The sequence below is a fragment of the Bos taurus genome, chromosome 28 (genome assembly GCF_002263795.3).
Source record: "Bos taurus isolate L1 Dominette 01449 registration number 42190680 breed Hereford chromosome 28, ARS-UCD2.0, whole genome shotgun sequence".
NCBI lineage: Eukaryota > Metazoa > Chordata > Mammalia > Artiodactyla > Bovidae > Bos > Bos taurus.
In genome coordinates this window covers 40,598,601-40,624,428 of record NC_037355.1, presented here as the reverse complement: position 1 = coordinate 40,624,428, position 25,828 = coordinate 40,598,601, and the positions used below count along the sequence as shown (strand labels likewise).

General features: G+C 43.5%; 1 protein-coding gene and 1 long non-coding RNA gene across 6 annotated transcripts in view; one reads left to right on the top strand and one right to left on the bottom strand.

Annotated features, from left to right (window-relative positions):
- The window catches only part of GRID1 (glutamate ionotropic receptor delta type subunit 1), a 685,448-nt gene that overhangs the window by 465,349 nt on the left and 194,271 nt on the right, over window positions 1-25,828 (top strand). For all 5 annotated transcript variants that reach the window (XM_024986927.2, XM_059882689.1, XM_024986926.2 and 2 more), the window contains 2 exons: window positions 1,865-2,026; window positions 3,940-4,059. In XM_024986927.2, the coding sequence (XP_024842695.1) occupies window positions 1,865-2,026; window positions 3,940-4,059 (282 nt within the window). The remainder of the gene's footprint in view (window positions 1-1,864; window positions 2,027-3,939; window positions 4,060-25,828) is intronic.
- On the bottom strand, window positions 4,545-5,319 carry LOC132344149 (uncharacterized). Its single transcript, XR_009493275.1, has 2 exons — window positions 5,232-5,319; window positions 4,545-4,719 (listed from the first exon to the last, which is right to left on the bottom strand). It is a non-coding gene; the product is annotated as an uncharacterized lncRNA (long non-coding RNA).

The window sequence follows — 25,828 nt, the reverse complement described above, 5'->3', positions numbered from 1 at the left end:
CCATGGAGGAAGGGGTCAGCTCTTCTCAGACATGTCATGGCAGCGGTGACCCTGGGAGGTTAGCATGAAATGGGGGAAGAGAGAAGAGGCATGATGGAGCAGGTGTATATGATGACCTGGATCAGCTCCCTTGGGCCACGTCTGACTGCAGTTGCAGAGGACAGTTCCCACACCCAGGTTCCTGTCTGGGCCTCTGCTTTGGGAGTATCCTGCCGAAGATGTGGGAAGAAGGGGATGGCAGGCTGAGAAGAAGGCTCAGAGGCGTTGGGAGTGTGAGGGACATACTGGGGAGTGGCGGGGGACAGCAGGCATGCTTCCCATAGCCCTAGGATCTCATTTGATCTTCCCAGGAGTCCGGTGAGGCCAACATATTCTCCTATTTATATCCAGTGATTTTGTTTTCCTGGAATATTTTTAGCAGACACCTTGCTGGTGAGGTGTGCAGAGAGCCATCCCCTTGACCCACTTTGGCTAATGGTTGTTTGTGCAACAGTTACCCCGAGGGGTCACAAATCTGACCCGGGATGGACGTTACCTTGTAACCTCCCTTCATGCTCCATGTCAACCCTTGGAGGAGCAGAGAGGGCTGGGGTAGGGTGATGATGCAGGGCTGACCTCCTCCCCACCGAGGGCTCCTGTGACCTCTGGAGTCCAGGCTCATGCACGTCAGGGTCATACTCACGGTCAGGAGGGTTCCCAGACCGGTTCTACCCCTGCCTCTCATTGCTGTGGGGCCACTCTGCTCACTGTTATTATGAATTCTCCCTCATTGTTGTGATCTCGAGAGTTCCGAGATGGGCTGTTTCTCCTCTAAGATCCAGCTGAACTGTGCACAGCTAAGCTGAGGAGTAGTTCTCACATGCTCACAGCAGCAACTTCCAAGTGCATCTCCTGGCTGGCAGGGACATCACTGCAGGGCAGGCTCCATGACCTCTGGACCCTCACAGAAGCTGCCAGAGTCACTCAGGCCACCACAGCACCCTCGGTGGAGGTCCAGGGACCAGAGTGACCATTCTAAGGCACAGATCTGATTTCAGGCACAGATCCTGAATCCACCTACGTTTTTCCTCTTTAGCATGGCTCACAAGGCTCTGCATGGCTCCATCCTTGATCCCTGCCTCCCTACTGTCCCTTTGATGCAGACATATTGAACTGTCTTTAGTCTCTCCAACTCAGGGGTTAGCAAACTGTGGCTCACTGTCTATATTCTAAGTAAAGTTTTATTGGCACAGCCTCTGTTTATGTATTGGTTTGGCCAAAAAGTTCATTTGGGTTTTTCTGACTCATTGCATAGGAATCACGGTATCATTTGTGACTGCTTTCCTACTAGAATAGCATGGCTGAGCAGTTTCAAAGGAGACTATAAGGCCCACAAAGTGTAAAATCTTTACTGTCTCATCCTTTGCCAAAAATGCTGGTGGAACCTTCCCCATGTGGCCCAGCTTCCTTGCACCTTCATGCCTCTACTACTATGGTGCCCTCCCTACAACGCTCCCCACCATTTATCCTAATCCTCCTAGACCGAGCTTTCTGCCCATCCTTCCCTCCATCCTTTGTAATACCTGAGTGGGATGGCCCCTCCAGTCTTCCATAGAGCCGTGTCCAAGACTCAGTCATGGTTCTGATCACCCTGGTTCCACTGATACATGGATCCACCCCCACTTTAGTTGCTGAAGCAGGACCAGGTCTGATTCTACTGAAGACTCCAGCTGGGTGCTTGAATGGCCACTTGGAAGCCATAGGATCATGGCCTAGCTGTCGGGCCTCACTTCTCAGTGTTGGCATCCGGGGTCACTCCAGCCCTCTACTGGTCTCTCCCCATCCCTGGGAATGTGCCAAATGCATTGCATGTCTGTCTTTGCAGATCTCCAACCTCTACCTGTATGACAGTGTCCTGATGCTGGCCAACGCCTTCCACAGGAAGCTGGAGGACCGGAAGTGGCACAGCATGGCAAGCCTCAACTGTATCCGCAAGTCCACCAAGCCGTGGAATGGAGGGAGGTCTATGCTAGACACAATCAAGAAGGTGTGTGCAAGGGGTAACTTCCTGGCCAAGGCAAAAGACAGGCCCCTCCGCACATCCCCACTCTCTGCCCCTTCTGGGGAGCTGAGCTGTTTCTGTGGTCAGCCAGCCAGGCCCCTCCCAGGCCTCTCCCCTGGCCACTCTTCCTGTCCCAGCATTTGAGGGCTGGTGAGCTGGGGTTCAGGAATATGTGTTATTTGTTGTTGTTCAGTCGCTAAGTCGTGTCTGACTCTGCGATCCCTTGGACTGCAGCACACCAGGCTTCCCTGTCCTCCTCTATCTCCTGGAGTTTGCTCACATTCATGTCCATTGAGTCCATTAATACTATGTCTTACCATGTCCATTTTATATAAGGTGATCAGACTTCAGAGAGGTTATGTAACTTGTCCAAGATCACAAGTAAGAAAAATAGTGAAGGAACCTGGCTCTCTCATGTCTGCCAGATACCCACTGTGCGGGCTGCCACTGTCCCCAGGAGAGTTTGTCTCGGTTGGCAGTGTCAATGCAAGAGCACACTATGTATGTGTCTGTGTGCATGTGCGTGTGTCTGTCTGTGCACGCCTATGTGTGCATCAGCATACCTGTGACTTGGTGGATTCTGTGTCACACCTCAGCATGTAGGACATCTGTGTGTCCTATAGGCTTAGGTGTGACATTAAATCCATCAAAAGACTAGACTGACATGAACTGGGCAATCCACACAAGACTTGTTAGAATGAATGGGCTTTGAGAGGCTTCAAAAGGACATTTAGGGAAATCTATGGCACCCCACTCCAGTACTCTTGCCTGGAAAATCCCATGGATGGAGGAGCCTGGTAGGCTGCAGTCCATGGGATCGCTAAGAGTTGGACACGACTGAACGACTTCACTTTCACTTTTCACTTTCATGCATTGGAGAAGGAAATGGCAACCCACTCCAGTGTTCTTGCCTGGAGAATCCCAGGGACGGGGGAGCCTGGTGGGCTGCTGTCTAGGGGGTCACACAGAGTCGGACACGACTGAAGCGACTTAGCAGCAGTATAGTGCCAGAAGTCTTAGTCACAATAAATTCTGCATGGTTTTGATAGCAGTGAATGTAGTCTGATACTGGTTTGAATCTGCTGAGCCAGGTCTGAGCAGGGGCCCCTCTGGGGCCAGCTCACTGTCTGGGACTCTCCCGACTCACAGTCTGTGGGAGATCAAGGCTGGCTGAGAACCCCTCACCCCAGGCTTGAAGGAAGAAGAGGGCTCAGCCCAGGCTCACTCAACCCCTTTGCCCCCTGCTCCTCCAGAGCCTCATGGGACTGCCAGAGAGAGGTTGAGGGCCAGTGCACCCCCCATCTGGTCTGTACCAGACACCACACTTTGTACACATTTTCTCCTTTGGTCCCTGCAGGCTCTGTGATGTGGACTTAGTTAATTGCAGGCTGAAGCTGGGAGATGGGAGATGACTTGCCCAAGGTGGCAAAGCCAGGATTTGAGCTGGTTTTAATGTTCACACTCACTGTCCCGGCACTTCCCACCACATGCCTGAGATGGCTCTCGCTGACCTTGGCCTTCCTTGGCTCAGGCTAAGGTGAGCTCCTGGAGCTGGTTGCAGTGGGAGACTGTAAACTCCAGGAGGGTGGGGACGAAAGCTGTCTTTCTGTAATCTCAGGGCCGGCACGTGTGTGGCACAGAGCAGATGCTGTAATCATATCAACGGCATGAATGATGGGCAAAGCTGGGGAACGTTGCTTGTGAGCAATGGCCTAGGAAGTGCTGGTCCTGCTTGGAGGCCCCAGGACCGCCAGCCTCTCTGCTCTTACTGCAGCGTGTCCATTGCTGCCCAGACCGTGACTGTCTCCCTCTTGGCAACCACTTCCTTTTTCTTCCTTGCCTTTGGGATTCCATCCACGTTTGACTATCCTCCCATGGTTTTTCCTTCTCTCCTGCAGGGCCACATCACTGGCCTCACGGGCGTGATGGAGTTTCGGGAAGACAGCTCGAATCCCTACGTGCAGTTTGAGATCCTTGGCACGACCTACAGTGAGACCTTTGGTAAAGACATGAGGAAGGTAAGCCTCAGCGTGCCCACCTCTCTCTCCTCCTGCTGCCGCGTATTGGGCCTGTGTTCCGAGCTGATGGTGAACAGCACAGAAGTCCCCTCTCCAGTCTCTCTCTGCGGCTGCTGCTGTTGATGCTGGTGTTTATGGGGTGTGGTGAGGAGGAGGCTCCAAAGTGATACCAATGCTGTCTGTGAGTGCAGCAGGGACCCCTGGTGCCAATTGGTCCTACTGCTTGGGCCTGAAGGACCCACCCTGTGGTCCTGGGTGAAACCAGAAAGGGCAATGCATTTTCCTGGAGTGGCTGAAATCATCCCAAATGCAAGAACAGGTGTGACTCTTACTGAGGCAAGAGGCAGAGGTTATGGCTAGAGAATATCTCCCAATCCAAGAGAGAGGCAAAGCCAAAAAATGGAAAATGAGCCCCATGGAGGGTGAGAAGCAGGCAGTGCTGGCACCCATTGGAGACAGAAGTGAGAGACAGGTGAGCCACAGAGTTCATGGTGGGCTTTGGCTTGTTTTGACTTGGTGCTGAGGTGAGTGGCAAGCCTGAGGACCCCTTTCAGTGATACATCGTCTCATCCTTCTCCACACGGGGGGTGCATTTTCAGGGCTGAGGTCCGGCAAGGTGGCCTTTACCCAGAGTTGGAACTTCCAAGTTGAAAGGGAGGCCTGTGAAATCAAGATTCTAACAAGAAGTTGGGGCCAAGAGGTCAGTGTGGCAAGCTGGGGTTGGGGGTGGGGGGTGGAACAGTTATCCAGCAAGGGACCTCAGATGAGGTCCTTATGAGCCAGTGTGGGGCCAATGGTGGGGGTGCAGGGAAGGGCAGTTGCTGGCTATTCAGTGATGCTCTCCCAGAAATGGCCTGCACAGGAGGACCACTCGTTGGCTTGTTGGAGCCAGAGATGGGAGCACCCATGATGTAAAGGGGTCACAGGGTTCAGTATAATCAGGAAAGCATAAGCTGATTGGTATAGACTCAGGCAGAGGCTCCTGCAATCACACACACACACACACACACATGTTTCTATACATTTGAGAGGAAGACATATCTACTAATGACAGTCTCCTGGAGATGAAGGGCATGGTGAACTCTCAATACATGGGGTAAACCTCTGACAGAGAGCCCTCTAGCCTGGCCTCCAGCATGACTGGGGGCAACAGCGGGGCAGGAAGGGCTTACATGATGCTGGAGTCCTGAGAATCTGGGAAGGCATTCTCTAGTTGTCTCCTTGAGGACTCCATGGAAGGACACATCTGTGGAGTCATGGACAGTGTGAGAGCTAGAAAGCACGATGGGAACCCTCATCAGTTAGAATGTGGGGAGAAGGACTGGCTTGCTAGGGAGAAGCTGGGATGGCTGGGTGTCCATGTGAGATGTGCAGATGGGGGACTTTCAGCCCATTCAGTAGAAAGTAGAGTCATGAGTTGGTCAAATAATAGGAAGTTCAATAAGTGATTATGAGGCAATGGTGACGATGACATGGGGGAGCTCAGAGGATTGTTTGTGCCATCAGAGAGGGGGCTGGTGACTGCGGTGTGAAGCCTTGGAAAGACAGAGTGTGGCCTGCACTGTCCAAGATGACCTGCGATGTCTGTTAGGGTTGCCCCGAGCCATGAGACTTGGTGGGTGGGAGCCTGGGGATGGATGGTCAGGGTTGGTCTGGATATTCATAGATAGCCACAACAGAAACTGGCTTGTGCTAGGACTCCTACCTGGCAAGGGGAAGCCAGGACCAGGGAGCCCTTTCAGTTACTCTGGTGTGAAAGGAGTTGCCTGCCTTGGTGACATTCATTTTTGCCATGGTCCTTGCCTTCATCCCCAGGTGTCCCTCTGAGCTCCTAGATAACCAGGCCCTGTCTGCTGGCTTCTTTGCTGGCCCCCATCCCCTTTTGGAGGGGCTTCCCAGATGGTGGTAGTGGTAAAGAACCCATCTGCCTAATGCAGGATACGTAAGAGATGCAGGTTCAATCCCTGGGTTGGGAAGATCCCCTGGCAGAGGGCATGGTAACCTATTCCAGTGTTCTTGCCTGTAGAGTCCCAAGGACAGAGGAGCCTGGTGAGCTACAATCTATGGTGCCGCTAAGAGTCAGGCACGACTAAAGAGGCTTAGTATGCATCCCTTTTCTTTTAGCTCAGCTCTAACCCCAAGATCCCACCACTGGGTGGGAATGTTAGGAGTAGGGCTCCCTGCCTCGACTTAGGCAGCTGACTGGGGTCATGCTGGCCACTCCAGGTGTCTGAGAGAGGGAGAGATACTGTGTCTTCCACTTCCCATTTCAGGTGTCGGGGCCTTCCGTGTTGCCATGGCAACGCTCCTCCAGTACCCTGAAGCCAATGGGAGCTGGAATCTCTCGGTATGAGGAGCTGCGGAGCAGGAGGTCTGAATGTGATTGAGTTGGAAGGGAAGCTGATTTTCAAGTGGGCTTTATTTTTAAATGTATCCTTTTGTCATTTTAAAATCTGCCCTTAATAACTGCATATCCCCGTTGTTATCTGTCTGCCTGGCAGCTTATCTCTGTTAAGGAGAAGTTATCTGGGAAGCAGGGAATGGGATTTACCATAGCAAATGTTTGTTATTTAGGCCCAGGGTGCCTTAAAGCAAGGTCTGGGAGGTTTCAGGAGGAAGCGAGGAGGAAGCATGGGGATGAGTGGCACATGTCTAGGATAGCATTTAAAGGCAAGGCTGGGTGTCGTTCCTGGTGGGAGGTGGGGCTGGGAGGGATAGGCCTGGGAAAGCGGGGCAACCTGAAAATAAAGTTTAAGGTGGGCAGCAGGTGAGAGGGGAAGGGTTCAGAGGCACACAAAGGCAGTACAGAGATGAGTGATCCTGATCGCAGAGGAGGTCCCCTCAACTGTATCTCTGTGGCCAGTAAGAGTGGATAGAGGACTGATGACCGGATGCGCTTATGGTGGGGAAGGGTCAGGGTTCCCTGAAAAGATATTATATATCTTAATATATGAATATATCAGATCTTAGTATATGAATATATCATATATCCATCTATCTATATTGAAAAACAACAGCAGTAAACACACACACACACAAACCAAGTCGTTTCTTTAAGATTTAAATCAAGAGGAACTGTTTAAATTAAGGAGCAAATGCATGTTTTCTTAAAGTAAATACCCTGCAGGGAACTCTCGGGAAGGGTGAGTCACCCAGACGTTTTAGATTAAGAGGCATCAAGAGACTGTACCTTACTTAGCCCGTTCAGAAGATGGAAGGAGTGGGTGATCGCCTTTCACGGCAGGGTGCCGGACAAATACTAATTAAATTATCTCATCCAGGAAGTGCGTTCTTGTTGAAGGAGTACGGTATGGCAAAATCAAAGGTCTATGTCACCCGCTCGCTGTGTAACTGCAGACAAAACATTAATTATCTTTGTGTTCTGCTTGGAGCTGTCTGGCATGGGTGATTACCAGGCAACCTGGCCAGGGCCAGGCTTTGTTGGAAAGTCACATCTAGCTCCCACAGGACTTGGCTTGACATTTGTCCTGGGGGTCGATGCTTGTTCCTACTGGAGCCTTACAAATATCTAGTTGGCTTTCTTTGTTCAGATGGAAATCTCCAAAGGAGGGTCCCCTGGAGCTGTCCATGCAAATGTCCTCAGCGCCTGACGGGAGCTGGGATGGGATTAGTGAAGACCGCCTGTAGGAAAGTTTTCAAAGGTGGGGACAGGGAAAGCTGTTTAAAGCACAGGACAGAGGGAGCCTAGGAGGGACCACTGAGCACCTACTGTGGACAAAGACGCATCACACATGTGTTGTCTCCCTGAATTGGGGGCCTTTGTGACACTCCTGGCTCTGCTTCTCCTGAGCTTTGCAGCCACTTCCTTTTTTTGAACTTTCATTTTCTCAGATGAAAGGTACAGACAATAGGAACCTCCTGGGTGAATAGAGGGGTCAGTCCATGTAATGACCCTGATGCAGCACGTGGCAGTGAGAACTCTACATCAGCTTCAGGTGACTGGAATTTTAGACCTTCTCTGAGTATTCTATCCCGGATCCCACAAGAGCAGAGAGGCACAGAGAGGCCTGGCTTTCTGCCTGGAAGTACCCTGTATGGCAGCTCCTCTCTACTCCTGTGTACCAAAGCCTGAGGCCAGAGACAGTGCTCTGCATGGTGAGCAGTGCTCAGCTCCTCTTCCATGTCTGGGGAGAGATATCCACTTCTTATAAAGACCAAGAACTGAGAGGGAGCTGGGGGCTTTAGCTCTGATGAGATTTTGTTTTCAGGACCGTTTTGATGTAGCGAATGGAAGAAGGAAAACTTCTTCTCCAGAAGCATGGCTTGCTTGGAGTGTAACATGAGCTACAGCTTAGCAGAAACATTTTGTTCGTGGCGTGATTGCTGAGGATATCTGCCCTTCTCTGTCCTGAAGATTCTGTTGTGGGGAAATCATTCCGTTCCACTAATATGGGTCCCTGGTACAGTGAAAACTCTGGGAAAACTGCCAGCTTCCCGAAGGCCCTTTGAACCTCATTTCCCATGGGCACCATCCACCTAATTCACTAGCTCAGTGGAGGTTAGCCTGTCTCCTTGGGCAGGAGGGTGGGGAAGTGGGCGGAAAGCATCTGGAAAGACTGTGGGTTTGCTTTATGCATTGACATTCCAGGACAAAGGACACCCTGGTGTGATGAGAGAGAGAAAAGGGCTTTTTTTTTTTTTTTTATTTAAACTGCTTTCCATAGAGTAGAATTGAGTTAAAACCAAGAGACTAAGAAAGAATTTTTAGCTCAGTGGTTTTCCTGCTTTTCTCTAGTCCTAGAAAATCTGTTGCAGCAGTATCTTACTGCAACCCGAATATATTAGACAGTTGTGGAAGCAGACATGCAGTGGTTTGGAGTTCAGCTTCACATTAACAGTCTCTCTGGTCCCCAGCCTCTCCATGGTGTTCTGTGCAGCTCTGCTTGAGAAACTTAGGCCCAGAGCCTGGAAAAACTCAGTTAGGTGGTATCAACAAGCAGGTGGCTGTGCTGGGGCTGGAAGGCAAATTTCCTGGGGTGGGGGTTGGGAGATACGTGGCAAAAGCCTGGACCATCGTTTCTGGCCTTGGGATAATATACTTATGTGACTCCCCCACTCCCCCGAGCCCACTGTCCCCTTCCTCCTCCTACTTCTGACCGCCTGCCCTCCTCCCAGCCAGCACTAGGGCCTCATAGTCCCTTCCCATTGATCTAGAGGCTGCTGACAGGAAGTTCCACCAATGCCCTTGGCTTAGCTTCCCTGTTCCAGCAACTATCCAGGGAGATGGGAGGGCTTCATTTTCCTTTACTAGTTTAAGGCATTTTTCTGTCTTCTCTGTCAATTTTGATTCTTCATAAAAGCTGGCTTTGGACAGGAATCAAATGCCTCTCTTGATGTCGTGTCTCCGGGAGGGCCTTGTGGCTGCTGATAATTCACAAAGTAGTAATTGCTCATCATGTAGTGATTGTCACACCGTAGGACCCCAGCCCTCCCTGGGCTTGGAAGTGCGTCATTAACATTCTTAGCCAGGTCTGCTGTGCGGTGTGGCAGTGTCCCACAGTCTCAGGGTTCAGGAGTTCTAAGCAGCGAGGCCAGGTGGAAAAGGCAGCAGCCAGCAGACAGGAGCGTCCTGGTAATGAAGCAGGAGCTGCCTCTTAGAGCCCAGGTGGGATCCTTTACCCAGTGGCTCCTGAAGCCATGCAGTGGGTTCAGTAATGGGGAAGGGGTGGTGGGTGGCGGTGGGGCTGGGAGGATCCAGCTTGAGAATTGTTCAGTGTCTATTAAGCTGTTCAGATAGAGACTCCGACTGTGCACAGTGAGTTACAGAAGAGGAATAAGCTTCACCCTCCTCTTGGATTAGCATTCTTGCAGCGTGTTTCCCAAGTAAAATGTCAACCGTTCCAAACCCTTGTGCAGAACCACCTTTGATGGAGCTGAGAACCGAAACAAGCGCTGCGGCTGCTTCTGAGTAAAGGGAAAGATACAATTAAACATTTCATTTTAAGTGACATCACTTTGTTTTGGAGATATAGCATCGATACATGCTCATTTAGGGTAGAATGTTTAGAAAATACAGATAAATGAAAAGAGGAATATAAAAGTCAGCTATAATCTCTGAACCAAGAAATACTGTTAGCATTTCTGGTGCATTTTCCTTGTTTTCTCTTTTTTCCATCACCCTGTACATAGAGATAGAGATAGTAATATATATATTTATCAAATGGTTATTTATTGCACATAAATTTTATATCTTGACTTCTTCACTTAATGCTGTCTTGGGAGTATTTTCTCACTTCTTTATTCTTTACAACGATGATTTTTAATGGAAACACATTACTCAACTTACAGGGAGCTGTCATTAATTTTATCTTCCCATATGATGAATCTTTAGGCATTTTCACCATATTCTTGTAGAATAGTGTTGTGACAAATATCCAAAATACATATACTTTTATTATAGCTATATTTCTTTAAATTTTTTTAGTAAGTAGAAGTTGAGCGAAGGATAATAATTTTAGGTTCTTGATGTTCTTGATACATATTTTAAAATTGATTATAGAAAGATTTAATAATTTAGACAAGCATCAGTAATATATGGAAGTCTCTGTTATATCCTATACTCAAAAATTGAATGATATAACATGCTTGCTAATTTGGTAACATTATGAAAAAATAATGTTACTACATTTGCATTTTAAGAGATTGTACATTTAAAATGTAATCATTGGTCATATACATTTCATATTTTATAAATTATACCTCAGGTCCTTTGCTTTTTTAATATCAAAATGAGATTTTTCTTGTTAACTCATGTAACCTTTCTTTCATATGAGAATTGACAATTATTTATGTCAAAATTTTGTTCCCATATATTGTTTGCTTTTGAGTTAAGAGAATATTTTCACATAGGGACATTTAAAAATGTATGTGCTTGTATTTTTTAAGAAAGCCATACCCAGTTTGCAAAGTAGATACTATTAACCCATACTTCCTTCTACTATTTTTATGGTTCAGTTTTATTTCAGTGGAGTCTGCCGCATGGGATTGATTTGGGATAAATTATAGTGTTATGGTTCATCATACATTTTACATTTTTACATTTTTTAGTACTGGCTCCTTCTATCACTTATTCAGTAATCCTTTCTTTCCCCACAGACTAGGACATCATATTTATCCTATGCTTTACTAAATTTTACATGTTTCCTCAGTGGTTTTTTAAAAAAAATTCTTAGTCTCTTTTCTCTCTCTCTCTTTTTTTTCCTCTGCATAAATGTAATTCATCTTTGTATATTATTAGAATGTACTTGTCTGAAAGTAACAATGCTCACCTTGAGTGGATTAAACAGTAAGGGAGACATTATCTCACATGAAAAGAGGACCGGAGCTCCAGCGTTGTCCACTTCAGACATTCAGTGCCAAGATCAAAGGCTCTGGTCGTTTTCATCTTTCTCCTTGGCTGTCCACAGGGCAGTCTGAGCTTCCCTCATAGTTTTAGGATGGCCGTGGCAATTCCAACTTCCATGCCCAGAAAGACAGCTACACAGGGAAGAAGAGGGTATTCTCTTCTTTGTGTCTCCATTTTATAAATGAGAAGAGCTTTCCCAGCAGTTGGCCTTGGCTTCCTAATTCTTATAATGGTTCTTTTGCTTTTTTGTTGCTGCGCTTGAAGTTTTCCACCTAGATGCGAATGTGACCTTGGCCAGTAATTCCTCTCTCAGTTGCTTGTATTTAACCTGTATTAGGATGTACTCTCTTCATGACATAGATAAGAAATTGCTCATTCTTTTGCCCTTGTATGGACAGAGCTCTTGAAAGTTGGAAAAAAATTAAAATTATCTGAGCTGGGAGTTGATGTTGGAGCTATTACTTTGATATCTTGAAACATTTCTTTTCTGCTTTCTGTATTTCTTTCAGTCATTTTTAGTAACCTGTTTTATAGAAAATCTTATAAAACACTGCCATTTTCAAATGTTTCATTAAAGCTTGATATAGTATTTGCAAATAACTTAAAAATATCTACCTGTTGAAATATATTTCTTTTCATTGATTCAGTTGTGTTTTTGTGCTGCTGCTTTTATTTTTTAATTAGACTAGATGGAATTTTTTTTACTGATTGCTTCAAAGAACTGGCTCTAATTTGTTTAATCAATTTTGTTGCATTTTATGTTACTCTAATTAACTTGTTTGTTTTTCCTTCTTGTCTCCCTACTGCCTACTATTCATTTTCATTGTTAATTTTTAAACTTATTATGTGAGGTGTTAGATAATTTATTTATATTCTTTCCAGTTTTGGAATGTTCTCTGTTTTATGTGAATATAGTTTTGACGGAATCCTAGTGGTTTTTCTCATGTAAACTGAGGTGTAACACTCGTACAGAAAAATGCCTAAATCATGAGTAAATCACAGTGAATTTTTAGAACACACCCATGCAATCAACACCTACAACAAGAAACAGAACATCACCAGTGCCCCCAGAGGGATCCCTCGTGCCCCGTTCTGGTCATTACACTCAGAGGTGGAAACATCGACATCCAACACCCTTCAGTTCAGTTCAGTTCAGTTCAATCGCTCAGTCGTGTCCGACTCTTTGCAACCCCATGAATCGCAGCACGCCAGGCCTCCCTGTCCATCACCAACTCCCGGAGTTCACTGAGACTCACGTCCATAGGGTCAGTGATGCCATCCAGCCATCTCATCCTCTGTCGTCCCCTTCTCCTCCTGCCCCCAATCCCTCCCAGCATCAGAGTCTTTTCCAATGAGTCAGCTCTTTGCATGAGGTGGCCAAAGTACTGGAGTTTCAGCTTTAGCATCATACCTTCCAAAGAAATCCCAGGGCTGATCTCCTTCAGAATGGACTGGTTGGATCTCCTTGCAGTCCAAGGGACTCTCAAGAGTCTTCTCCAACACCACAGTTCAAAAGCATCAATTCTTCGGTGCTCAGCCTTCTTCATAGTCCAACTCTCACATCCATACAAGACCACTGGAAAAACCATAGCCTTGACTAGACGAACCTTTGTTGGCAAAGTAATATCTCTGCTTTTCAATATGCTATCTAGGTTGGTCATAACTTTTCTTCCAAAGAGTAGCAGTGATTTTGGAGCCCCCAAAAATAAAGTCTGACACTGTTTCCCCATCTGTTTCCCATGAAGTGATGGGACCAGATGCCATGATCTTCATTTTCTGAATGTTGAGCTTTAAGCCAACTTTTTCAGTCTCCACTTTCACTTTCTGACCTCTTTTATAACTGCCTTCTTTTGCGCACCATCACATTGTGAGATTTACTATTATTGTTGTACATAGTTTTAGTTCATTCATTCTATTGTGTTGCCTGCCATTGAAAAGATAGTTTATTACAATTCCCAAGAGGAGGAGGCACAGCATACCATTCAGGGCCACATGGAGAAGCACCAGGCTGAGTCAGGAGGCAGAAGGAGGAGGGGAAATGTGAACTTGAGCCTTTATTGTGGTTTGTGTAGGAAGGGATTGGCAAAGCAAGGTAAGCGGGCTTAGAATTGGCTAGCTTGAGTAATTTCAGCAGGCTCCAGGGTGTGGGGCTTGCTCCTAGTTGTCAAATATCTTGTCCTAGGATGATTAGGGCAGGGGGATAGTAGCTGAGAGTGTAAGAGGTCCACAGAGGAGGTGGTTGGGAGATGTGGGCTCTGGACTGGTTAATTTGCATTTAAAAGCACGCATGCAGGACAGTCATTTACTGTTACAGAAATTGGCTAGCCCTGGCAGGGACTATCTCTCCAGGGGTAGCAGGGCCCAGCTATCAAAGCACCAGAAACATAGAAAATAAAAGATATGATTAATACATATTGACATATCATATTCCTTTTGTGAATATCTCACTCTTTGTTTATTCTATTATGGAGTACACTTGAGTTGTTTCCAGATTTTGTCTATTTCCTGTAATACTGCTGTGGGCTTCCCAGGTGGCACTAATGTGGGAGACATAAGAGAGAGATGAAGGTTCAATTCTTGGTTTGGGAAGATCCCCCTCGAGAAGGAAATGGCTACCCAGTCCAGTATTCTTGAGTGGATAATTCCACGGACAGAGGAACCTGGTGGGCTATATAGTCCATGGGGTTGTAAGTAGTCAGACATGACTGACGTGCCTTAGAATGCAACAATTCTGCTATAAACACTCTTAGATGCATCCTTTGGGGGAACACGTGTCTGTCTTTTTGTTGTGTGTGTACCTCAGAGTGGAATTACTAGGTCAGCGGATGTGTGTGATTAGTAAATTCTGCTAAACTTTTCTAAAGTGTTGGTGCCACTTTGTGCTCCTGTCAGTGGTTCCTAAGAGTCCCGGTTACTGCTTCACCAACCCTCAGTGGACTAATGTGGATTGTCACTCGGGTACACGTGAGCCATTCTTGGGGAGTGGGTAATGGTTTCTCAGTGTGGTAATTTTATTTCCATAATTATTAAGAACACGGATCGCCTTTTCATGTTTATTGATCATTTGGATGTCTCCACTGTGAGGTGTCTGTTTGTCTTTCATGCATTTTTTGACTTGGTTTTCAGCCTTTTCTCAGTGATTTGTAGGAGAACCAAATATGTGTCATTTATAAATCTATGCATTGAGGTCTCTCCTACTCTGTGGCTTGCCTTTTTGATGCCCTTAATGATGTCTCTTGATGAACAGAAAATTTTAATTTTAATGTAGTTTTTACCCAATTTAGCTTTCTATTTGGTTATTACATGTGGTGTGTTATTGAAGAAATGTTTACCTAAGAATATGAAGATATTATCCTATATTTTATTCTAAATGTATTCTGGTTCTGCAGTTCATATTCACACCTGCATTACATCTGGAATTGATATGTGCCTGTGGTGTGCGTTTGGAGGCAAGGTATATAAAACACAAGTGAACCAACTAAACAGCCCATTAACCCAATACCATTTATTAAAAAAAAAGAACTGTTTTGCTACTGGTTTGCCATACTACTTTTCTCATAAGTCTGGCCACTGTATATTGTAGATATGTTTTTGGACCGCTTCTTTTCCATTCCATTTAGCTATTTATCTCTGTGTGCACCAATATTATGTCATTGCAATGATCATAGTTTTATAATAGCTCTTGAATTCTGGTAGTGTAAGTTCTCTAGCTCTTTCTCTTTTTTTTTTTTTTTTCAAGACAGATTTGGTTGTTTTGGGCCCTTTTCACTTTTTTATAAATTTAGCATTTCAATTGAAATTGCATGGACCCTAGATCAACTTAGGGAGAATTAACATCTTACCAATATTGAGTAATCTAACTCATGGACATGGTATCCCTGAATTTATTTAGGTCTCTGATTTCTCTCAACACAGTTTTGTAGCTGTTGCTACAGAGATCATGAGTGACTTTTGTTTGATTTTTGCCCTCAGATATCGACATTTACAGTAATCTTATACATGGTGTATAAGTGTAAGTAAGTAAGTGTTAGTCACTCAGTCGTGCCCAACTCTTTGCGACTCCATGGACTGCAGCCCACCAGGCTCCTCTCTGTCCGTGAGATTTTCCAGGCAAGGATACTGAAGTGGGTTGCTATTTTCTTCTCCAGGGGATCTTCCCAATCCAGGGATAGAACCCAGGTCTCCTGCACTACAGCCAGATTCTTTACCGACTGAGCTACCAGGGAATATATTTAGATTTATTTTTCTACTTGTTATTGTGCATATATAAAAATATAGTTGATTTGTATATGAAACTTGTCTCTAGTGAACTCTAGTCATTGATTTATTCTAATAGTTTACCTGAAGATTCTTTAAGATTTTTCTATAAACACTATCATATCATCTATGAAAAATGATAGCTTTTTTTCTTCTTAAATTTTTATGTATCTTATTCCTTTCTCTTTTACTTATTGTACTACTTAGGGTCATTAATTCAAGTTGATTAGATGTAATGATAGTGGGTATACTTATCTGGTTCTTAATCTCAGAGGATAACTTTTTATAATGCATCATTTTGTTTACCACATATTTTTGTGTTCATTTTTCAGGTTGAGAAAATCCCCTTGAATTCTAGCTTCCTAACAGCTTTGTGAAAGGGGGTATTAGTCAAAAGCATTTTTACATTTAGTGAAAGTCTCTTTTACATCTATTGAGATAATTATATTTTTACTATTTCCTGTTAATGCAGTAAATTCCATTGATTTACTTTTTCCTTTTAATGGTGGCTTGTTAATTCTCTTTTTTGCATAAGTACTAGACCTTCATGTTTGAATATTTTTATTTCATAATATGCTCCAGTATTTGGAAAGATTGATACCTCCTAATTTCTCCTTTTCATAATGTTCTTTTTCTAAGTTAAACTTTTATTTTGGGATTAATGTAGATTCACATTCGGTTGTAATAAATAATGCAGAGAGATGCTGAGATCAAATATACCTTTTATGTTTCTTTCAATAGTAGACATTGATATAGTACATGAGTCTAATTTACTTTCAGATTTCCTCAGTGCGTGTGTGTGCGCGCGTGTGTGCGTGTGTGTGTGTGCGTGTGTGCGTGTGTGTGCGTGTGTGTATGTGCGCGTGTGTGTGCGCGCACGTGTGTGTGTGCGTGTGCGCGTGTGCGTGTGTGCGTGCATGTGTGTGTGTGCGCGCGTGTGTGTGCGTGTGTGCATGTGTGTGTGTGTGTGTGTGTGTGTGTGTGTTTGCTCTGGGTATTACAGTATACACATGTGACGTTAGTCCACTGGTCAACATTTTACCGCTTTGAGTGACATATGGAAATCTTGCTTTCATTTGACTTTATTTTCTTCACCTTTAAATGTAATTGTCTTGAGTGTCAGATAGTATTATATTTTCTGTTTCAATCATCAAATTTGACATATAAAAACTTATGTGGAGGTCAGTCTATTGTATATACTCATATTTGTGCTCTTTCTGTTGTTCTTATTTCTGATGCTTCATTTAGATCTATTTTATAATTTTTTTTCTTTGCTGAGATTTTCTATTTTTTCACTCATTTTAAGAGATTTTGTAATTTCTTGTTGGAGCATTTTTATAATGAAATTTAAAATCTTCATCAGATAATTCTAACATCTGATTATCTTGGTCTTAGCATCAGTTGATTGTCTTCCTTTAAATCTGAGTTGTGATTTTCCTGGTCCTTGATATGATAAGTACTTTTTTTATTACATCATGGTAATTATCTTAGGGGACTGTGTTTTATTTAAGTCTTTTATTTTAGTAGGGATTTACCCTGTTTAGTTTAAGCATGCATGTCTGGCCTGTTTTTGTCTGCTGTGCTTACAGTGACTACTTAATTTTAAGCTGTGTGTGTGTGCTCAGTCATGTCTGACTTTTTGTGATCCCATGGACTATAGCCCGCCAGGCTCCTCTGTCCAAGGAGTTCTCCAGGCAAGAATACTGGAGTGTGGGTTGCCATTTCCTATTCCATCTTCCTGACCCAGGGATCAAACCCACATTTCTTGCATCTCCTGCATTGGCAGGCAGATTCTTTACCACTGCTCTGCCTGGGAGTTGGTGCTACTGTGTGCTGCTGATTTGATCTGCTTGGTTTACCTGGTGCCATTGGGCTCCTATTGCTCCCTCTTCATGCTTCCTGGGGAAGGTGAAGGGCTTTCTCCAGGATGGATCCCACCTGGTACTTCTTTGTGAGGAAAAGAATCTCTGGCCTGTGAAGATGAGGAGCACTTCCCAGGCTGGGCACCTGAGGCCAGACCACTCTTCTGGGGAATGGAGAGCACTTCCCTGGTGGAGCCCAGGCTGTGGCAGGATGCACCTTGCTAAGGCCACCCGTGGCTCTTAGTGATGGAGGGCATTCTCAGGCCTCTGGGGAAAAAGAGGTTTCATGGACTGAACACTTGCTGTGGTGGAATCTCCCTCATCGGTCCTGCCTACCTGCCTCAGTGTCTCTTTGTAAGGGAAAAGAGTTGTGCCACAGCGATAAAAGGAATGCCTCGGCTGTATGAGTATAGTGAGACCCCTTTCCCTGTGCTGCCCAGCTGCCTGATACATTTTGGTGGGCCAGGAGAGGCTCAGGCTGGTATGGAAGGGGGTTAGTTTCCAGATTGGGTCCTTTGTTGCCAGGTGGGTTCTTGATGGATCTCCCTTACCAATGCTCCTGGCTGGCTGGGTGAAGAATGAGCCTAGGTGGACCGCCTTCTTGCTGGATCGTAGTTCCCAGGTCTAGGCTACACTTTCTTTTCTTGGTTGAGGACCATAGGGTGTTCTGTCACTGCTGTTCCTCCAGTTCGTTAGCTACTTTGCCCCTTTCAGATTTATCTTTTGGTGGCCTGTGGCATTATTTGCAGGCTGTATAGCTGTACCAGGGTTTCCCAGGTGGTGCCAGTGGTAATGAGCCTGCCTACCAATGCAGGAGACCTAAGAGACACAGGTTTGATCCCTGGATTAGGAAGATTCCCTGCAGGAGGGTAGGGAACCCACTCCATTATTCTTGCCTGGAGCCTGGTGAGTTATGGTCCATAGGGTTGCAAAAGGTCAGACACAACTGAAGCGAATTAGCACTCATGCCTAGTTGTACTTAGGGAGGAGCAGGGAGAACTGAGTTGACGCCATCTCATTCAAAAACTTTCACATTCATTGATTTTTGAAAGTTGAGCAATTTTTCATTGTTCAAATAAGCCCTGCTGCTGCTGCTGCTGCTGCTGCTGCTAAGTCGCTTCAGTTGTGTCTGACTCTGTGCGACCCCATAGACAGCAGCCCACCAGTCTTCCCCATCCCTGGGATTCTCCAGGCAAGAACACTGGAGTGGGTTGCCATTTCCTTCTCCAACGCATGAAAGTAAAAAGTGAAAGTAAAGTCGCTCAGTTGTGTCCGACTTTTTCGCAACCCCATGGACTGCAGCCCACCAGGCTCCTCCGTCCATGGATTTTCCAGGCAAGAGTACTGGAGTGGGGTGCCATTGCCTTCTCCGCAAATAAGCCCTGCTATGTCATAATTCCTTATCCTTGTTATGTGTCACCACATTCAATCTGCTAATATTTTGTGATAATTTCTTTATGTTCTTTATGTTGTAATTATCCTATGTGGTAATGTCCTTGTTAGGTTTCAGTATCAAGATTTTTGAGGGTTGAGGTTCTTAAAATGAGATAGAAACTGTTCCCTTGTTTTTATTTCTGAAACAGTTTATAGCATGGGTGTAACTTCATTCTTAAACATTTGGGGGATTCCATTAGTGAAGCAAAGTAATGTTGATCACATGTGTACATGCAATAGGATGTGTATTTAGGTTCTGTGTTATTTCTTGAGTCGGTTTTGATAAGTTGTGATTTGTAAGGAATCTCTCCACTTACATTATGGGAGATATGTTTAAGGGTCTGACTTATGTTGTCTCTCTTTGATGAGTCGTTCCTTCAGTTTATTATTATTATTTTTTTTTTTGCTTTTATTGGAACTTGGTTGCTTTACAATGTCGTGTTAGTTTCTGCTGTAAAGCAAAGTGCATCAGGTGCACATATACATACATCGCTTCTTTGTCACCACAGAGCCTTGAGTAGAGCTCCCTGCCTGCAATTAGGTTCTCATTAGTTATCTATTTTATAGTAGTGTAAGAATAGCTGCTTCTCTCACTCTTAAAATAGAATTCTTACACTGAGGATACAGCTTTCTGGGGTCTCAACTGAAAGTGATTGATATTCGTCAAGATATAAAGTGTAACATATCTCCAGCATTCTGAGACTCTGAAATTCCTTCTTATTTCTCTATGCTTCTAGCAAGTCCATCACATCCTTGTAGATTCTGTGCAAGGTGGATACATATCTTAGGAGTCATCCAAGAACATGCATGCAATTCTTACAGAGATATTTTGTCCTTTTTCAGTGTAGCTGTTCCTCTCTCTTAACATGCTTCACAAATTTATCTCACCGTGGTACCACAAACTGTTTCCTCCACCTACTGAGCCTGCTAATCCGTGATTTTGTTTGATATCCATGTAAAATGGATTGAAAAATGTCTTCAGGCAAGACGATCTAGCGTGACTGTTGGGTTCCTCTCATGTTTTTTTCATGATCTCAAATGTAGTCTTATACTGGTTGATATAGAAAGGCCTGAAAACAGTTATTTTATACATTTTAATAGATTGTTTAGTTATTTGATCATGGGAAGTTCCACTGTATGGATCACAACAAACTGTGGAAAATTCTTAAAGAGGTCTGGAATACCAGACCACCATACCTACCTCCTGAGAAACCTGTTTGCAGGTCAAGAAGTAACAGAACCGAACATGGAATAATGGACTGGTTCCAAATTGGGAAAGGAGTACTTCGAGGATGTATATTGTCACCCTGCTTATTTAACTTACATGCAGAATGCCTGGCTGGATGAAGCACAAGTTGGAATCCAGATCGGCAGGAGAAATATCAATAACCTCAGATATGCAGGTGACACCACTTTTATGGCAGAAAGTGAAGAGGAACTAAAAAGCCTCTTGATGAAGGTGACAGAGGACAGTGACCAAGCTGGTTCAAAACTCAACATTCAAAAAAAGAAGATCATGGCGTCTGGTCCCATTCACTTCATGGCCAATAGATGGGGAAACAGTGGAAACAGTGGCAGACTTGATTTTCTTGGGCTCCAAAATCACTGCAGATGGTGACTGCAGCCATGAAATTAAAAGACTCTTTCTCCTTGCAAGAAAAGCTATGACAAACCTAGACATCATATTAAAAAGCAGGGACATTACTTGCTGACAAAGGTCTGTCTAGTCAGAACTGTGGTTTTTCCAGTAGTCATGCATGGATGTGAGAGTTGGACCATAAAGAAGGCTGAGTGCCAAAAAAGAACTGATGCTTTCAAACTGTGGTCTTGAGGAAGTCTCTTGAGAATGCCTTGGACTGCAAGGAGATCAAACCAGTCAATCTTAAAGAAAATCAATATTCATTTGAAGGATTGATGCTAAAGCTGAAGCTCCAATACTTTGGCCACCTGATGCAAAGAGCTGACTCATTGGAAAAGCCCCTGATGCTGGGAGAAATTGAGGGCAGGAGGAGAAGGGGACTACAGGATGAGATGGTTGTGTAGCATCACTGACTCAATGGACATGAGTTTGAGCAAACTCTGGGAGATGGCGAAGGACAGTGAAGCCTGATGTGCTGCGGTCCATGGGGTCGAAAAGAGTCGGACATGACGGAGCAATTGAACAGCAACAATCACATATTTGTTTATGAGCCACTGTCTTCCTGTTTGAAGCAGTTTAGTTTAAATAGTTTTGAACTTTTAAGTAAGGATACCATGTTGTAAATATTCTCCTGAGACTAAAATTTAAATTTAACTTTATGTTAATAAAGTTTGTTCTGTGTACTTAATGTTAAACGAGTTAATGTGTCGTGTTAAATTTGTTTAGGTAACCACCAGTCTATTTAAGGGATAGAATGTTTCCATGACCCCCCAAATTCTCTCATGTCCCTTGGAATTCAGTTCCCCCTTCGACTGTATACAAATGATGATCTGGTAGCTGTCGCTACAGATTTTGTGTGCATGTATTCAGTTGCTCAGTCATGTCCAGCTCTTTGCGGCCCCGTGGACTGTAGCCCACCAAACTGCTCTGTCCATGGAATTTTCCATACAAGAATACTAGAATGGGGTGCCATTTCTTACTCCAGGGGATCTTCCTGACCCAAGGATTGAACCTTATCTCTTGCATCTCCTGAATTGGCAGGTATATTTTTTGTCACTAGAGCTACCTGGGAAGCCCAAGTTTTATCTTTTCTGGAAAATATAAGTAAAATATATAGTCATTTTTTTACAATACTTTTTTACTTAGCCTAATGTTTTGAGGTTTTTTGTATATGAGTAGTTTCTGTTTATTGATGAATTGTATTCCATTATATGAATATAATTTTATGGACATTTATATTCTTGGATCATGAATAAAGCTACTAAGTGCATTCATATACAATTTCTTATGTGGACTTATGCTTTCATTTCTCTTGAGTCAATATCTAGGGACATTGCTAGTGTGTGTCTAGCTTTATAAGAAATTGACAAACTGCTGTCCATATTGGCTGTGCCCTTTTGCAGTACCACCAGCATAGTATGAAAGTTCTAGTGCTCGACATTCTTGCTAGCTAACATTGGTATGTCTATTACAGTTTTGTCATTCTAGTGATATCTCTTTGTGATTTCAAATTTCTCCTCTATAATGACTAATGAATGATATTGAGCACCACTTTATATGCTCATTTGAACTTTTTATTATGTTCTTTTCTGAAATATCTATTCAAATATTCTCCCCCTTTTTCTCCTTTTATTGAGTTGCATGATTTTTAAAAAATATTTTAGATATTAATTAGTTGTTGAATATATGTATTATTAACATTTTCCCCCAGCTCATGGTTTGCCTTTTTATTTCCTTAATGTTTTCTTTAAAGGTTTTAAGCATTTGAATAATTTTAACCAATAGTTTAATGTTTAGTGGGATCTGAGTTACCAGTTTTACTTTATAGCCAATATCTTTTGTTTCTTATGTATCGTTGTTGTTCAGTCGCTCAGATGTGTCTGACTCTTTGTGACCCCATGGACTACAGCATGCCAGACCTCCCTGTCCTTTGCCATCTCCCAGAGTTTGCTCAAACTCATGTCCATTGAGTTCGTGATGCCATCCAACCATCTCATCGTCTTTAATCCCTCCTTCTTCCTGCCCTCAATCTTTCCCAGCATCAGAGTGTTTTCCAATGAATTGTTTGTTTGCATTAGGTGGCCAAAGTATTGGAGCTTCAGCTTCAGCACCAGTCCTGCCAGTGAATATTCAGGGTTGATTTTCTTTAGGATTGATGGGTTTGATTGATCTTCTTGCTCTCCAGAACTTTCAAGAGTCTTCTCCAGTGCCACAGTTCGAAAGCATTTCTTCAGTGCTCAGCCTTCTTTATGGTCCAACTCTCACATCCATACATGACTGTTGGAAAAACTGTATCTTTGACTACATGGACCTTTGTTGACAAAGTGATGTCTTTGCTTTTTAATATGCTATCTAGGTTTGTCATAGCTTTCCTTCCAAGGAGTAAGGGTCTTTTAATTTCATAGCTGTAGTAACCATCTCCAGTGATTTTGGAGCCCAAGAAAGTAAAATATATCACCTGTTTCCACTTTTCCCCCCTTCCCTTTGCCATGAAGTGATGGGACTGAATGCTATGATCTTTGGTTTTTGAATGTTTGAATTTTAAGACAGTTTTTTTCATTCTCCTCTTTCACTCTTATGAAGAGGCCCTTTAGGTCCTCTCCACTTCCTGCCGTGAGAGTGGTATCATCTGTATATTTGAGTTTGTTGATATTCCTCCTGGCAATCTTGGTTCTAACTTTCTTAGATATATGTTTTTAATTTTGAAGTTATTTTTTAGTGCTTGTGCTAGGGTGTATCATATATATCTTTAATTTATTATCTTCTACCTTCAAATAATATTATACCTGTTCACATATAGTGAAAGAACCTCACAATAGTGTACTTTCAATTTCCACTATCCTACCTATACTTAGCTAGTATTGTCATTACTTTTATTTTTACTTATGTTTTTTAATATATTTGTTTTATTGAAGTATTGTTGACTTACAGTATTTCAGGTGCACAGCAATGTGATTCAGTTATACAAATACACATATATTATTTTTTAAATTATTTTCTATCACAGGTATTGACAAGGTATTGACTTAGTTCCCTATGCTATACAGTAAACCTTTGTTGCTCGTTGTATATCTATTTTTTAATTAGAAATCTAGTATTCTACTATTCATACTAAGTCAAACAAGTGGAATCAAAATGTCACATTTTTTTTCTAGTTAGGTAAAAATTCATAAGTTTTCTAAAATATGTATATTATACATATTTATATATATGTATATGAAAGCTTTCCTACTACACTTGATAAAGGTTTGAGAAAGAACATCAAAAGAAAAAGAAGAGATGGAGAAATTAGAGAACATAAACTAAACGAAATGGGAGCACTGAATATAAAATAGGAAAAGTGAAATAAACTAGATAAAAGTGAAAGATCATCATACAGTCCAGTTGTTTTTAAACATGACTGCTCATTGTCTACTTATCTTGAGCTCTGGAGAAAATAAGCAATACCTGAGCATTTGTATTTTAAAAAAAATTTCAAGATAATTCTGATATGCATTCAGATTTTAAAACGTGATTACAGGCTTTTCTATTAGATTCTAGTTTTGGTGATACAGAGTCCTATTATTTTTCTGTTGACCAATCATGATACAATGGTATTGAGTAATAGTTACATAATCACAACAGTAAAAGATGTTTATCAGTTTTCACAATCAGTAGCCAGACCCGCCCCCCACCCACCAAAAGATAATTACAGTCACAAGCATTAATGGGAACATGACTAAATTAACAATATAAAATAATTGCGTACAATCTGGGGAGCTCAAGCAGAGTGATATGGTAAGTGTAAGTGCATATGTTCTCATGTTTTCCTCCACAAGCCAGTCTATGTCTTTTGGGTGGTGCATTTAATCCATTTACATTTAAGGTAATGATATGCATGGTATCCTATTACTGTTTTCTTAATTGTTTTGGGCTTGTTTTCTGTAGGTCTTTTCCTTAGCTTGTGTTTCCTGTCTAGAGAAGTTCCTTTGGCATTTGTTGTAAAGCTGGTTTGGTGGTGCTGAATTCTCTTAACTTTTGCTTGTCTGGAAAGCTTTTGATTTCTCCATCAAATCTGAAGGAGTCTTGCTGGGTAGAATATTCTTGTCTGTAGGTTCTTCCCTTTCATCACTTTAAATATATCATGCCATGCCCTTCTGGCTTGTAGAGTTTCTATTGAGAAATCAGCTGATAGCCTGAGGGGAGGTCCCATGTATGTTTTTCCCCTGTTGTTTTTAATATTTCATCTCTGCCTTTAATTTTTGTCAGTTTGATTGCTATGTGTCTCGATGTGTTCCTCCTTGGGTTTATCCTTCCTGGGACTCTATGTGCTTCCTGGACTTGGTTGACTATTTCCTTTCCATGTTTGGGAAGTTTTCAGCTATTATCTCTTCAAATATTTTCCCAGATCTTTTCTCTCTCTCTTCTCGCTTCTCCTTGCTGCTGCTACTGCTAAGTTGCTTCAGTAGTGTCCAACTCTATGTGACCCCAGAGATGGCAGCCCACCAGGCTCCCCCGTCCCTGGGGTTCTCCAGGCAAGAACACTGGAGTGGGTTGCCATTTCCTTCTCCAATGCATGAAGTGAAAAGTGAAAGTGAAGTCGCTCAGTCGTGTCTGACTCTTAGCGACCCCATGGACTGCAGCCTTCCAGGCTCCTCCGCCCATGGGATTTTCCAGGCAAGAGTACTGGAGTGGGTTGCCATTGCCTTCTCCACTCGCTTCTCCTTGGGACCCCTATAATGCAAATGTTGGTGCATTTAATATTGTCCCAGAGTTCTCTTAGGCTGACTTCATTTCTTTTCATTCTTTTTCTGTATTCTGTTCTGAGGCAGTGCTTTCCACCATTCTGTCCTCCCAGTCATTTACCCGTTCTTCTGCTATTGATCCCTTCTAGTGTATTATTCATCTCTTTTTGTTTGCTCTTTAGTTCATCTAGGTCTTTGGTAAACATTTCTTGTATCTTCTCAATCCTTGCCTCCATTCTTTTCCCAAGATCCTGGATCTTCTTCACTTTCATTATTCTGAATTCTTTTTCTGGAAGGTTGCCTATCTCCACTTTATTTAGTTGTTTTTCTGGAATTTAACCTTGTCCCTTCATCTGGCTTCCCCTGTGGCTCAGCTGGTAAAGCATCTGCCTGCAGTGAAGGAGACCTGGATCTTCCCAAGCCTGATCCCTGGGTTGGGAAGATCCCCTGGAGAAGTGAAAGGCTACCCACTCCAGTATTCTGGCCT